The 16303-nt window shown below is 35.9% G+C and overlaps 1 protein-coding gene across 1 annotated transcript in view; it reads left to right on the top strand.

The window, feature by feature from the left end:
* Positions 1-16303, top strand: part of USP9X (ubiquitin specific peptidase 9 X-linked) — a 105844-nt gene that overhangs the window by 81081 nt on the left and 8460 nt on the right. The window contains 12 exon segments of the mRNA XM_027688868.1: positions 289-462; positions 2607-2748; positions 2919-3669; positions 4172-4295; positions 5598-5823; positions 6924-7047; positions 8849-9034; positions 10718-10938; positions 12011-12099; positions 14551-14707; positions 15126-15338; positions 15787-15882. Coding sequence (XP_027544669.1) covers positions 289-462; positions 2607-2748; positions 2919-3669; positions 4172-4295; positions 5598-5823; positions 6924-7047; positions 8849-9034; positions 10718-10938; positions 12011-12099; positions 14551-14707; positions 15126-15338; positions 15787-15882 — 2503 coding nt within the window.

Genomic DNA, 16303 nt, shown 5'->3' on the forward strand with positions numbered 1-16303 from the left:
TTAATAAACCAAAGTTTACAGCAGGATGGTTATTTTGAATTTTAGCAGTTCTTGACTTTGATATTTAGACTTGGAATTATGTGTAAAGTTACACACAAAAGTTTTTTTTTTACTTACCAGAAAGTATCAGGGAGACAATACCAGGTGATATACTACATCAAAAACCAATAAATAGTTTCCCTCAGTAAGAAAGGGATTAATACCTTGAATAATTTTTTTTTTTTTAGAAAAGCAGTTGTTGAAGAACAAAACAAAAAATACTTGACAAGAATGTGCTTTCATTTTCAGACTTTGGGGTGAACCTGTAAATCTACGTGAACAACATGATGCTTTAGAATTTTTTAATTCCTTGGTGGACAGTTTAGATGAAGCTTTAAAAGCTTTGGGCCATCCAGCAATGTTAAGTAAAGTTTTAGGAGGGTCCTTTGCTGACCAGAAGATTTGTCAAGGATGCCCACATCGGTAAGTGTTTAAGATTTTTCTCCTTTTTTAACAGGAAAACCACCTATGTTTGTGTTCTTATAAAAGTGATTAGAGTCAAGAGTGGGGGGTTTTTGTGGTTTGGGTGTTGGATTTTTTTTTTAAAGCTAATAAGACTTTTCTACCTTATTTTTTAATAGCCTTAATTTGTGTTCAAGTGCCTTCTTAATTATTATTACTTCTACCTTGCAGATTGTATGTGAAGCATTGTGTATTGATCAGGGCAGAAAAAGATAATGCTTTTTCATGTTAAAAGTGAAAACAATTTAGGGACCAAATGCAATGTAGAAAATTTTAAGACCTGACCAACAACTGTCGCTGTCTTCGAGTCTTCCATACTGTGTATTTAGAGCTGACCCAAGTGTGAGCCTTTAGTTCCAATGAGTAAAACTCTGTTCATACTCACAATGTAACCTGCAATTAAGAAGAATGGTGTAGAAGGTTTATCTTTTTCTTAAGGCTTCTGCTGTATTCGTATTTAACTTTAAATGTGAATACTGAAATTCAGCTTTGTACAGGATATGTAAAAACACACCCATGCCAAATCCAACTGCAAGTCTGTAGCTCACTGGTGATGGTGATTAGTGAAGGAATAGAGGCAGACATGGTAAAGTTGTAATTCCCTAGACTTTTTCATCTATCCCTATATATCCCATCATATATCCCTATTCTGGTGGATGATTAAAATTGTATGCAAGACTCAGGATGACCTAATGGTGAACTTGTTCTTTTTCAGCAGTTGCTTTTATATTATCGTGTTTGATTACATTTCACTATCAGTTGACCTCTTTACTGTTCAGATCATGTGTGGTTCTTAAAAAATATAGATCTCTGCACATTACCATTGCAAATCCTCTTTATTTATTACTATTTATTTATTACTATTTACTAGAGCCTTCAGTTAGCAATTAAAATACAGGGGAAAAATGATACAAATGGATTATACTGTGGTAATCTTTCAGCTTCAGTTGAGCTCAAATGTGAATTAGAAGAATTTTTAAGTGGCACGTCTTCAGTTTCATGGGTTAAAATGTGTGACTAGGATTAAGTTGAAAATATTGCAAGATAAATGAAAGCACTGATTTTACTTCATATGCAGTGGGTAATTAAATGGCAAATACAGATGTGAAGCAACAAGAGTTACCATTCATTCCTGTTATTATGTACTATCCTAAAGTATTGCCTATCCTTTTAGAACTCTACTGGATTTGCATGATTGTACTTACTAATAAAAATGTTACCCTGCTTGTAGTTTAGGGAGGAGAAAACTGATGATAAGTAAACTGTGGATTTGGGTATGACAAATTAACAGCATTTCTGTATTTTGTAAGTTATTTAATAGATGAATGTATGTTACTGTTGGTGGAAGTGTTTCTAAATATTTATTTATTCATCCTCGAATGCTTGATTGCATATCAGAGGAACAAGCCCTTCAGGATTATGTTGGAATAGATGCCACTTTTTTAATTTATTCATCACTTCTTTATCTTTAAAAACAAAAAAATATTTCCAAGATGTATCAACTGGTTGTCTCTGAAGCATTGCTGGTTCATTGCTAGGCATTTGTTTGAAGGTTATATTAGAACACAGTACGTCAAAGGCAGTCATAAATATGCAAAGTGATTTTATGAAGACAGCTATTCATTTTTTTCAGATAGAAAATACAAAGGCTTTTTGTTTGTTTGTTTGCTTAATTGGAATCTGTTTTGAACTGTTGTCTTTAGATGTGATACAGTATTTGTGTTAATCAGTCTAATTCCTGACTGTAAAGATCAGCAATGGAAAAGTGCTCTGCTCTGCTCTCTGTGCTTTCCTGCTCGCTTGGTTTGCCAAGAGTGTGTCACGCTACTTGAGCTGCTTTAAAAATGTGATGTGCTAAAAAAAATCAACTTCCATGACCTTTTCAGTGAACTTGAGACATACAAGTCATTTTTATGATCTTCATAAAGTAACTATAGTTAGTGCAGATGAAAAAAATACAGTGTGCACATATTGTAATGGAATTGTAGGAAGAATGCAATAAAAAAGAGTTCAGTTCTTTTACTGCTTACACACTGTAGCACATGTAAAACATAAAAATTGAACATGTTTCTATCTTTCTCATGCATTTGCCTGTTCGTTGGTAGGTATGAATGTGAGGAATCCTTCACAACTCTGAATGTAGATATAAGAAATCACCAAAACCTTCTTGATTCTTTGGAACAGTACGTCAAAGGAGATTTACTGGAAGGTGCAAATGCGTATCATTGTGAAAAATGCAACAAAAAGGTAATGATTCCTTATGTTTTAAGTTTGTGTACAACTGTGATGTTACAGCTGTACTAAGTTCAGTCTTAGTTGGTGTTCAGGGGGAAAAAGTCATCCTTTGATTACTGAATTTGGTATTTGGTGAGAGTATATGAATGAAAACTTAAAGAGCTGTTCATGTCTTTTTTTAGGTTGATACAGTGAAACGCTTGTTGATTAAGAAGTTGCCTCCAGTTCTTGCCATCCAGTTGAAACGATTTGATTATGACTGGGAAAGGGAATGTGCAATCAAATTCAATGATTATTTTGAATTTCCACGAGAACTGGACATGGAGCCTTACACGGTGGCAGGTGTAGCAAAATTGGAAGGGGATGACGTGAATCCTGAAAATCAGATAATACAAAATGAACAGTCGGAAAACGAACACTCTGGGAGCACAAAGTACAGGCTTGTGGGTGTGCTTGTGCACAGTGGGCAGGCCAGTGGCGGACATTACTACTCCTATATTATCCAGAGGAACGGTGGAGACGGTGAGAAGAACCGGTGGTATAAATTCGATGACGGAGATGTGACAGAGTGTAAAATGGATGACGATGAAGAAATGAAAAATCAGTGTTTTGGTGGAGAATACATGGGAGAGGTGTTTGATCACATGATGAAGCGCATGTCCTACAGACGCCAGAAGAGGTGGTGGAATGCTTACATTCTTTTTTATGAACGTATGGACACAATAGACAAAGACAATGAACTAATAAAATATATTTCAGAAATAGCTATCACCACTAAACCCCATCAGATTAAAATGCCATCAGCCATCGAGCGAAGTGTGAGGAAGCAGAACGTGCAGTTCATGCACAATCGGATGCAGTACAGCCTGGAATATTTCCAGTTCATAAAGAAGTTGCTTACTTGTAATAGTGTCTACCTAAATCCTCCTCCAGGTTAGTACGTTACTGTGATAATTATGGATTAACTTCTTGCAAGAAGAGTTTTGATTCGTGTGGTCAATATCTTGTAAAGCCAATGAAAATTTTGTGTGTTCTACTTTGAATACTCTGTCCTCCTGGACTTCTGCAGTTAAACATCTGCTATTGAGTTGTTCATAAGGGATAAGCTGCCAGAATATTTAGCAAAAAATACTTTGGTAAGCTATCAGCTATTACTCAGCTTATGTACTAAATCATGTTAAACTACTGAAGTTTGGGGGCTGTTCTGCTGAAAACAGTTCTCAAGGTGAGATGCTGAATTTCTAGAATCAGAAATATGTTAACATCCAGGTACCTGTCTTGAAGCTTACATTTTCAAATGATGCATTATAGAAGATAGAGGCTATTTTGATCAAGTTTATTGTTAAAATTGGAACACCATGTTAGACAAAATCAGTTACATTATTATAAGTTGATTTTACTTTGTCTACATGTGAGTATTTTGATTTTTCTTTAGGACAAGATCATCTGTTGCCTGAAGCAGAAGAGATAACTATGATTAGTATTCAGCTTGCTGCTAGATTTCTCTTCACCACAGGATTTCATACAAAGAAAATAGTCCGTGGCCCTGCTAGTGATTGGTATCTTGTCTTTTAACAACACTTACGATTTTGGAAGTTTGATATCTGTTAAAAGATCCCTTTTAGACACGTATGATAGTAAAAACTGTATGTGGTCTGTCTTCTTTTCTCCTCTTCACAAAATATGTGGTGAAGGTGCACATGAAGAGGGGGGAAAATTTGTAACAGAAAATACTGGGAAGAAACTGAGCCTTAAAATAAGCTTGCTGAGGTGACCAGCTTCAAAATTCATTTTCAGACACAGCTTAAATCTACCTTTTGTCTGTCTTGTAAAATGAATAAAGGACTAGAAGCTGTCAGTAGCACAAAACTAACAGGTTATGTTTTCTGATGAATTCAGAATGCTTTATTCATTGAGTAGTTTTGAACAAATCTGATTTGAATCCATTGTTGCAGCTTATATTTGTATTGTTTGTGAAATGTGTATAGTCTCTGAGACCCTGTTAGCAGAGAGCTTTGTGTACATTGCTGCAGGGCCTGTAATTCAAAGCCATAGTACAACAAACAGCACAAATCGTACTCACTGCACCACAACATATTAGTCTTTAAGTTCAGTTATTTTGTGCCAGGGGGAGAAGTGTGGGTTACTACTGGTGAAACTCAAGAGAAAACCTGGTAATCATGGTGAGCAGTAGTTTACCACCTGCTAGTAAGTAGTTTTGTAATACATGGCAAATACACATCTCCAATAACAAATTACAGAGTAGCTGAGTTACTCCAGTTATTTTAAGACATCAGGAAGAGTTCAAATACTACTGCAGGAAGGAGGACAGATTCATGCAAGACCCTGTCTGAAACAGATATTTTACTTTTTGGGTATTGGTTTTTTTGGGTTGTGTGTTTTTTAGATCTGTAAATGAGAGTGTGAATTCCTGTTGGGTTACATATTTAGTTACCTGTCTCATACCCAGCTCATAAAATCCACCTTGTTTTCTCTGCTGCTCACCCTCTACCTCAGTTCTAGTACAGAGGGAAGGTTGGCTGCCAAAATAGGACCTGTTTTGAGCAGTAAGGAATTTGGGGGCGTAATAAGAACTAACTAAAGTTAGTTCTTATAGATGACAGAAATAAAATGCTATAGTTCAATGTTAGGTTTTAATTGAGCGTATCTTTAATTTGTGATTGCACATAACAGAACAAGTACAACAGAACAGGAAGTACAATTTATGTGATTGGAAGCATTAATGTTTGGGAATCACCTTTAATGTGTAATTTCTTGAAATTCTGCAAAAGAACACATCTGCCAAATTCATTAATATCTACATTTGGTCATAATCTCAGTTGTGCCATTTTCTGTTTCAGGTATGATGCATTGTGCATCCTCCTCCGTCACAGCAAGAATGTACGCTTTTGGTTTGCACACAATGTCCTTTTTAATGTTTCAAACCGCTTCTCTGAGTACCTTCTGGAATGCCCTAGTGCAGAAGTGAGGGGTGCATTTGCAAAACTTATAGTATTTATTGCACATTTTTCATTGCAAGACGGACCATGTCCATCACCTTTTGCCTCTCCTGGACCTTCCAGTCAGGTATTTAATCTTCTAACAAAAAAGTTTTTCAAGTTATTCTTACTTCTTCATTATAAGCATTTAATGCTAAATAAATTCTGGAGTAGATGCATCGGTGTTGACTGGAAATCTCTGCAGGCCATTTTGCACTACAGAACATGATGTAACTCCACGAGTTTGTGAGAGAGATGCTGTCAGAGGGGTTCAGTTTCCCCTCATTTGTAAATCTCTGTGAAGACTCAGCTGTGAGAACTTCGAGTTGCAAGTGTGAAATCTGCAAAATAGTAGTAGTGGCTTTTTTACTAAAGTAATGTGTAGAGAAGTGAACCCTAGCTTTGCATTTCAAATTTTAAACAAATAAATAAGCCCCACAAAACAGCAAACAAAAATAATATAACTGAAAACCTGAAGGAGTTCCCTAAGTTTTCATCCTGTATCCTGCAGCAGTTACAATTGTAACTTTGAGGAGGAGTAGGCAATGAGTTGCCTAGTTTTATACACCTAGGACTGACAAACAAAAGAAAAAGCCTATAACTTAATGCAATATTTGTCATAACAATGTTTTTGTTTGGACTCTATTAAAATTTAAAAGATGAACCTTTTTGACCCTTTTCTCGATCATGTTTTTTAATGTCTACAGCAAGACACTTTTTATTTATATGGTACCACTTACCTTCTCTGAATGTTATCACTGCTATATCCAGCTAAAGAATTTGTTTTAAGTTAAGGTTACATAGGCTTTTGCAGTGTTTTGTTTCGTGAAGTATTAGAGATACACCTGTAGAGGTGATTTGGTTGTCTAAGTGTGTGAAGTTGACAGTGGAACTGCATGTGTGTTTCTTGAGTATTTCAGCCTATCTGCTGTTGGAGAAAAAACCCAGTTAAAAGCTTCTCTGCTTGCATCATTTCCTGGACTTAACATGGTATTGAGTGATAGGAATCTTATTCCCTGTATGTCTGTTTGTCTTGTGTGAGATACAGAAGACTAACCAGCTGCTGGTATTTTGGAGCTTGTCTGAATCCCATACCTTTAAACCAGTTCTGTTTTCTGTCGCAGTAGAAAGTATAAACTAAATAAAGATATGTTCAACCACTGATATTAAAACTTTTTCTTTCAATAGGCTTATGATAACTTAAGTGATCATTTACTGAGAGCGGTACTAAATCTGCTAAGAAGGGAAGTATCTGAACACGGGCGCCACTTGCAGCAGTATTTCAACCTGTTTGTGATGTATGCCAATCTAGGTAAGGACACTGCACACACTTTTACTCATGGCACTGTAATAAACTGGTTTTTTATTAGTGATCCATTTACAGAGGTGTAACAGCAGGAGAATCCAGTTTTCCATCCTAAGGCAGATTATCATTATATGTCATATAAATGCTCCCTGGAGCATCTGTCTTCCTCCAGTTTGGAGCTTGGGGCTTTAGTCTTCCTGCCATCCTTGGAAGATGAACATGGGAAACTGGGAACAATAAGGTTGTGTCCTTCTGAGAGAGGTTGGGGGTAAAATTTTAAAAAGTGCTTGACCATTGCTGTTTATCAGCTCGTGCGGGAAGTTATAAATGTGAGTTCCTGTTGGATTACTTTGTGGCTAAAGTGTTAATCAAGTGTATCAATCCAAATGTAGCTATGTCAGAGTTCCCACATAGGATTGACACATGCAGACACAAGAGTTCTGGAAGCTCTTCCAAGTGGGTAGACACTTTTAAAGGAATTTAATTTCCTATCTGTAAAATTAATCTGGACAATTGTGTTAATCTAATTACACCTGTAACATCTGTTGCTTTCATATACTTTGTCTACCAAAGCATTCTCTGTCAGGCAGGTTCCACTATGACCCCCAGAGTGGACTTAAAGTCAATACAGAAAAAAAAGATGCAGTTCTTCTCCTCTGCCTTCTCTTTTCTTCATTACTAGCTTTTCGTAGTCAATCAGTACAGTTGGGGTCTCCAAGTAGGAGAGCACTCAGAACCCAGGGAAAACACAATTTTATTTGTGGGTCTGATAATTTTCACAACCTACCTGCAAAGATAAACCTGGAAATACAGTGCTAAGCAGTTGTGCTTGTCTTACTACTGTTACCTGAAGGCTTCTGTATTGATGTAGACCTCATTCATTAAAAGCCACAATAACATCATTCCTGCAGCATCCCAAGTTCTCTGTAAAAGATTAAATTGTCTGACATTTTGAGAAATCAAATAATATATTACTCACATCAAAGCAAGTGAGAGATCAGTTCTACAAAGGATATAACTACAAAACTATCTAGCATAATCAAAAAAATACCATAAATAAAAGCTCTTAGATTCCTCCTTCTTATCAGAAAGATGGAAGGTAAGGTCTAGTTATATTTCAGAATAAGAAAAAGCTTGGAAAGGTATGGAAAATTGTGACTTTTAACCAAAATAAGAAACAGAATACAGGATCAGAAGGGACGTAGGGAATTTCCTGATAAGTACTTGTGTAGTATGTGCAAGGTATTCATACAGTTAAACTAGGTGTATATTTGGATTTTTTGGTGGGTTTGGATTTTGGTTAATTTTGGAGGTTTTCTCATTGGTTTTGCTTATTTACACTTATTGCAGTGTATAGCACAGTTACAAACTTCACATATTTCTAATTGATCTATCTAGGACATGATGGGAAAATAACATAATATAAAATGAGGGGGATGTTTATCCTATCCTGGGCCTCAAAATAAAAGGATGAATTCATTGTCCAAAAGAGTTCTCTGAGGTTTTGCTATTAACACAGATGCTACTATTGAGTTACTTAAATGCTAATGAGCACTGTGAAGAAATTATAGTAATTTACAACTCTGCCTCAATGTGGTTTTTCAGCTGAACGTAATTTTCGTGTGCATCTTTATTGATTTAATTATTTTTCCTCAGAAAGCATAAGTGATGGTTTAATAAAACCCATGAAGTTAAAAAGTTGCGAGTCATGTCAACACTGGTTCTTTTTCTTTTAAAAAATTTTTTAAAAATCAAGTATTGTCAGTGCCAGAAACAAGGTATTTTTCTTTCTCCCTGCCCTGTAAAGGTGTAGCAGAGAAGACACAACTTCTGAAACTAAATGTTCCTGCAACCTTCATGCTTGTGGCTCTGGATGAGGGTCCAGGCCCTCCAATTAAGTACCAGTATGCTGAACTGGGGAAGCTGTACACAGTCGTGTCACAACTGATCCGTTGCTGCAACGTGTCATCAAGGATGCAGTCTTCTATCAATGGTACAGTGGATTTTAAGTTTTCCTTAGATTGACTGGATCAGTAAATGTCTCTTTGTGCATAGTTAGCTATTATTTGTAAAGTGGATTAGCTGGAAAAATGTTGTCCTTTTGTGTTTTAGCAACTCCTTTCATTTAAAGGCAGAAATTTGTTTCCCATAAGCAAAACTGATTTACTGTACTAAAAAGCCCAGGACAGAAATCTGTTCTGTATTTTATGCTGCATGGTTTATTCCTTAAAGACACAGGAAAATAACTGATTCATAAAGCAGGAGGTTGTTGATTACAAAATAATAATGGTTTTAGAATAGTTTAAGCACATTGTAAAGAGTTGCATAAAGATACTTTTATTGCAAGTAGGCAATAAAAAATAGATTATAAAAGTAATCTGTACAGGAAAACCACCATAGCAGGCTCTGAGATAGCTAATGCTTATCATGAAGTGATGTTGCATTGTTGTGGGTAGCTCTTGAATATGATTTGGTACTTGTTCACACTCAAGACGACAAACAGAAGTCAGCACTTTAATTTATGAAAGATAAAGAATCAGCTAGAAATTGATTAACCACAGTATAAATCATTAATATCTCCAATGGCTGAATAGAGTGCAGTTATTTTTGAGAAATGGTGACAGAATATTGGGCCATGTGGACTTTATAGCCTGTATATGTACATGTTCTGTTAAGCATATTTTAGAAAACCTAATTAGAAATCTGTAGAGAAGCTATTTAATGGCAAACTCATTACAGCTTGATGTGTCAGGCTATAAAGTCAATAGGCTAGAATGTGCTATAGTGAGATTAATGAACTGAGAATTTTACTGTGCTATAATAAGCTTCAGAATCATTTGGCAGTTTTGATTGGGTTTGTTTCCAGAGCATTATATGAAGCTTACACTGAAAAGATATTCTACCTATGAAAAATAATTGTATGTTCACTGTATTCATGACATTGTAGTGAAAAAATTTACTTTGTCTGAACATCATTCTGACTACTAATTATGATTACCATTTGCAGAATAAAGTTATTTTTTGCTTCAGCATATTAAGATAGAAAAGTTCTCCCTTTGACTATGGGCATCTTCAAACAATAATTCAAAACACTGTGAAATTCAGAAACATCAGGAGCAAATCAACAGTCTTTCCTTACACAAAACAAAGCTTACTAAATAAGATGCATTCATTTGTATTCTTTCAGGAGTATATTACTTCTATACACTCCAGAGATTCAGATGGGACTGTTCTGACATAGATATTCCTCTGAACACTTTCGCATTGTCTTGTGGAGTAAATAGATCTTGTGTCCTTAAAATATGACAGATTTGGGCTGTGTTACACAAGCAGTGAAGCAGATAAATTCAGGAGATAAGAGGATTTCACTGAGGAAAACTAATGATTTTTCCTCTGGCATATGAACATGTCTCCAGCTGTTCTGCTTTGATTGTCACTGCATAATCTTATCAAAGAGGGAGAAGTAGCTCTCTCAGGCAGCAAGTGTCAAGCTTCACAATCATGAAAATTAGTTATTTCATATGATTTTTTTTCAAAGAAAATCATCTGTGAAGGGAGGATTTGTGCTTTTTCTCCATCTATTGTTTTTTGATGAGTTACACCAATTTATATTTTGGAGTGACTACACTTGAGAGTACTTCAGTACCTTTTAATCTGTAATAACTGTTTGTTCTAGGTAATCCCCCACTTGCCAACCCTTATGGTGATCCTAATTTATCTCAGCCTATAATGGCACTTCAGCAGAACGTAGCAGACATTCTGTTTGTGAGAACTAGTTATGTGAAGAAAATTATTGAAGATTGCAGCAACTCTGAAGAGACCATCAAGTTGCTTCGTTTCTGCTGTTGGGAGAATCCTCAGTTCTCTTCCACAGTCCTCAGTGAACTACTTTGGCAGGTAAACATAAAAAGCCAGGAGAAAAATGGGAATATAAATGTGTAAGATATAAGATTCTGTATTTAGATGTGAGTGTTGTATTGAATACTGAACGGGTGCTTGATAAATAAATGTTCCTTAAGATGGCATCCTCTGAGAGTATTTACACTCTTAGGTCTGTACATCATGTTGAAGTACTAAGAGAAGTCCTTTTGTGAGTTTAGGAAAGCAATCAACCTTTAGTGAGTCAGGAATGCTGTGTTAAGGATGGAAAGTAGAACGTGGTGGTCTTTATGTATTCCAAAAGTATCACCTGAAGGCATTCTGTCATTATCCATAAAAGAACTTCTTAAGTTACTTGGAAAGCTAGAATAATTTCTTAAGATCTCCCTTGTATTTATTTCAAGTATATTCTTAAGGTTCTCTTTTATGAGTTTGCAGAACATACTTGGCTTCAACCTCAGCAAAGAAATATAACACAGCAAGGTCTGTGTTACATTTCCTTTCTAATCTCTGTGAGGTCAGTCACACTTTTCCACTCTCAATAAAATTTTTGACTTCTCTTAGGCCATCTTTATATTCCCTCCTTTTTTTTTTCATGTAAACATCACATTTCAATATGTCTTTTTTTTTTTGGCACTTGAAAGAATCATAATAAAAATCACTTTACTGATATTTTGCTAGCCATATATTTTACATTTTAGGATAATCTTTGAAGATAACCTTTGAATATGTTGCCTAAAAGTAGCAATACCAGTGCAAAATGCCATTTTGCAATTTTGCTTTTCTAAAGGTATTTTTAAAAGTAGTTTCTTCAGCATCTCATGCTTGGGGCGTCAGATCAATTGTATAAGGAAGTCATGAGGAAACATTTTGTCCTTTACATAACTTAATATATTTAAAAACAAAACAAATATTGAACAAAACCGGAACCCCCCAAATTCCTGCAACAATCAGCACTTTTTAGAAAAAAAGTCTTATGTCTTGTATCTTGAATTGATCTTCATATTAATTGTATTCTTGTACTGCACCATGTACACTGCAGAGCTTCAAGAAATGCTTTCTTATGTTCTCTGCATTTTCCCTTTTTAAGGTTGCATATTCATATACATACGAGCTTCGACCTTATTTGGATCTGCTTCTGCAAATCCTGTTAATTGAGGACTCTTGGCAAACTCACAGGTCAGTGTTTACCTGTCTCTTTATAATTCAGTATTGTTTTGTACAGATTGTTTTTCCAGTGGTTCTGTTGCTAATCCTTTAAGAGGTTTGTTTTAAATAGATCCTAAATCAAAACACACAAATAAAGCATTTTTTCTTGTTTTTCTCACAAATTTTGAGATAAGTACTATTTTTCACCTTGACCTTCCTTACTATTGAGACATTTGCTGTGCAGTCCTATAAAGCCAAGTTTTTTCATATAGAAAAGAATGTGCAGTTTAGGCTAAACTTATTGGTGCCTAGATTGATTCTTGGAAACAATCCAAGCCTGGTCTTGCGAAGGAGCACATCAGTTGCAAGAGTGATACCAAGGGATGTATAAAATGTGAACGTGGGACCAGAGCATTCCTACATAAGTCTTCTCTGTGTGGTCACATTTCAGGAGAATTTTAACTTCAACATATTATGTATTAATCCAGTTTAAAACCTAGTTTTTATATGTCTACAGAATAAAGCTTTTTGAAGTTGAGATTAAAGAAATGCAGTTATTGAAAATACTGGCTATTTGTGAGAACAGTCCATTTTTCAAAAGTTTTACATAAAAGACATAGGTGAGATAATGCAAAATAAATGTCATCAACATGCTACCTGTCAGTATTTCAGAGTGTCACTGTTTCATAATAAGTGGTTATAGGTAGTATTGGATTTACTAAATAATTTCCAACTATGTCTCATAGGACATTTAAAATACTTGAAGAAAGAGCACACTTGCTGTGTGCAGTAAAGGTATGGGAGTGGACTCCTGTCCTTAACCTATGGAATTAAGACTGCTTCTTTAGGATGTTATCAGTTGCCTGGCCTTAGTTTAGAAGGGAGTCAGGGAGGGTGATGGTTTGGCTTAACCACACTCCAGAACATGACAACTGAGTTGTAGGAATTTCTTCTTTTGCTTTAGAGGAATTACAGTTCAGGAAAGTGACAGGAATACCCTTTACACACAGGCTTTCCAGTTTTGCATGTATATGTGTACGTAATGCACATATCATGCAGTTTGCTTATATTTTCTTCTTGATAAACAAATACTTGCATAAGATGTGTCTTAAGTCCACAGAATGCTGGAGGATGGGCATACTTCAGTGGATATGAAGTAAAACAGTATATTTTTAGGGTTGAACTGCAGGTGAGAAATCAGTAAATGGTTGTTGTGGATAATGCTACATTTAAAATAACAGGGTATGAAGGGTGTTGAATGTTGTAGTGTGGCTTCCCTGGAAAAGTACATCACTCATGTTCCAGACTGCAGTCTCAGGAGTAGCACTGTTGTATGGAATTGTGTTAGGCTTCAGCAGAGGGGTATTAAATGGCCACCTGCAGTCATCCCCTGACTGAAATACTGGTTCGGTGCTGTTCTTGGTTTTGCTGTGATAATCAGAGAGTTTAAATGATCTTTGTCTTCTCTTTAAAAAGAACAAACAAAAAACAAACCAGCACCAAACAAACAGCAAAACTGTCTGTGGTAAATGGGGTCTTGTAACTCCTGGAAAACAAACATCATCTGACCTCAGGCAGTGTGTGTGTCCCTCGGTGCTCCTCCTCTTCTGGCACTGCCAGGTCACTGCTGCCATTCCTTGGCGTCAGACCCACTTGCTTAAATTTTTCTTGATTTGACAAGTTCAAGTGCTTAGTTTGGGATAATAATGTTCCAAGTGCTGTTAAGTTAAAATAGCTGAAGTAAAGCTCATCGTGGCTTTTGGATGGAGCCTGGGCTCACGGCTGCCTGCAGTCTATTCACTGCCTGTACCAGGGCTGTGAGGAAAGAGGGCAGTTGCTTTTTCTACCATGAGTGTAGCTCTTTGAGACTTTTTTTTCAGAGCCAAAAATATGTCAGTTCTCAGTTTTTGCACAGTTTCAGGGTGGCAGTTAATTTCCTTACCCCTTGTTTGAGAGCAGAAGGCACAGAAACTGGGCTTAGTTCCAGGGAATGCCCCAGTCCCTTTTTCCCAAGCACAAATATGTACCAGTTCTTCTTCAGAGGAACTGCATGTAAAAGAGTGCATCTTTGAGAAGCATAACTAAGTGTAAGTAACCATTCTGTTGAGGATTTAACTGTTCCAGTTCTGTAAGGACTGTAAGGGTTAACAAGGGTTTACCCTTGTAAATGCAGTATAATTTTAAAATAAGTAATAAAAATTAACCAGTTACAGTTGATTACTGTGATTAGAATTAATCATACTTCCATTTTTTATATATATTTTGTTCTGTTATCATCTTTAGTAGTATTTAAACTAAGAATATGTTATATATATAATGTCAAGTTTGTCTTCTGATTTTAAAGAAACCTCTTGACTAACACCAGAAGTCAGAACACAAGCTGTCCCTTTTATAATTACAATGTGAGTGGAGCCTTAATTGAAACACTAAAACTCTTTAACACTTGAAATGTTGTTGTTGTTTTGGTTTGGTTTTTTGTAGGATTCACAATGCACTTAAGGGAATCCCAGATGACAGGGATGGACTATTTGACACCATTCAGCGCTCGAAGAATCATTATCAGAAAAGAGCTTACCAGTGTATAAAGTGCATGGTAGCTCTCTTCAGCAACTGTCCTGTAGCTTACCAGATCCTTCAGGTGATACCTTTCATTCTGTTTCTTGCTGCTTTTTCTTAGTTCTGTGGTTTTTAAAGTTAAAAAAATTAAACAATTAAAAAACCAAACCCTACCATTCACTTTTTTATCACTTCAATGAAATTGCAACTTCAAAGTACAACTCATTTGAACCTGCCTGTATCAGAAAGTCAGTATATGGGGTTGAAAGCAATTTGTTTAAATTCAGACTCATGATTCTGTGATGCAGCTGCAAATCCACAGACTTCATTTCAAACTTGAAATTTTCTTTGTGCAGAATAGGATATCCGGGAACTCTTTCAAAACAGCAGCAGATGGGTTGGTGGCCTGTTCTCTAATAGCTGATGTATAGGAAAGGAAAATTATTTTCCTTTTCAAGATTAAAGGAAATAACTTTGAATTGTTTATTTTCCATCTGCAGAGCAATGGAGATTTGAAGAGAAAATGGACCTGGGCAGTAGAATGGCTTGGAGATGAGCTTGAGCGTAGACCATACACTGGCAATCCCCAATACACCTACAATAATTGGTCTCCACCAATACAGAGCAATGAAACATCAAATGGCTACTTCCTAGAGAGGTCACACAGTGCTAGAATGACTCTTGCAAAGGCTTGTGAACTCTGCCCAGAGGAGGTAAAGAATTAATTTGACTTCAGTAAAAAAATTGAGTAAAATGCTTCTGTAAACAATTAACCTTAGCAACAGTCTCTGGTCATTGAAGAGGTAACAGATTTCATAAGTGTTTTCTAAATGTGGATTTATATTTTTGTTGACTTCAGTTACATACTCCTGTGTATTTTTCAGCTTTTATTAGTGTTTCTATAGGCATCTGTCACTTGGAGAATTAGCAATATGGAACTGGAATTGAACATTTAAAGTAGATTATGAATGGGTCTATTTCCAGTAATATGTTGACAGGGGAGTTTTTATGTAGTACAGTACAAGCTGTAGGTGACACTGTGAAGTGGAATTTTTCTCCAGGCATGTCTGAAACAATCACTTCCATGTAGGATTTGTTCTGGATAGAATGATTGTAATATGTTTTACCTCAGTAAATTAAATGGGTTTTTTCAAACTTTAGGAACCAGATGATCCTGATGCCCCAGATGAACATGAGTCTTCTCCACCTGAAGATGCCCCACTGTATCCCCATTCACCTGGTTCCCAGTATCAACAGGTAAAAGCTCTGAGTTGAACCATTTATTCAGAGTTTCAGATTTGTTTTTTTTTTAGCATTTGTGGTAACTTAAATTATAGGTATTTAGCCAGAAGCATATTATTGTCAAATATCACACTTGGAGGAATACAGATAAAGGTACATCTCCATTTTGCCAGGAGCAGTTACACCATCAGATCTTCATATGAGAATTTTATCAGATCAGGGATTAATGATCCACAGAAAGACCAGAGGGACTGATGTCATCACAATGACTGAATTTGATTCTGTCATATTTGTTGACATTGATAATATTTAGTGAGTTGCTTACTTGTTTTCAAATATAAAATCAAGCCTCAAACCCTGAATTTCAGTTTGGATAATCAGAAGGCTTTTGGAAAAAAGCCGATGGCTTTGTGCTATGAACAATGATCTCTAAATC

Source organism: Neopelma chrysocephalum, unplaced genomic scaffold, assembly GCF_003984885.1.
Source record: "Neopelma chrysocephalum unplaced genomic scaffold, ASM398488v2 Primary Assembly neopelma1_76, whole genome shotgun sequence".
NCBI lineage: Eukaryota > Metazoa > Chordata > Aves > Passeriformes > Pipridae > Neopelma > Neopelma chrysocephalum.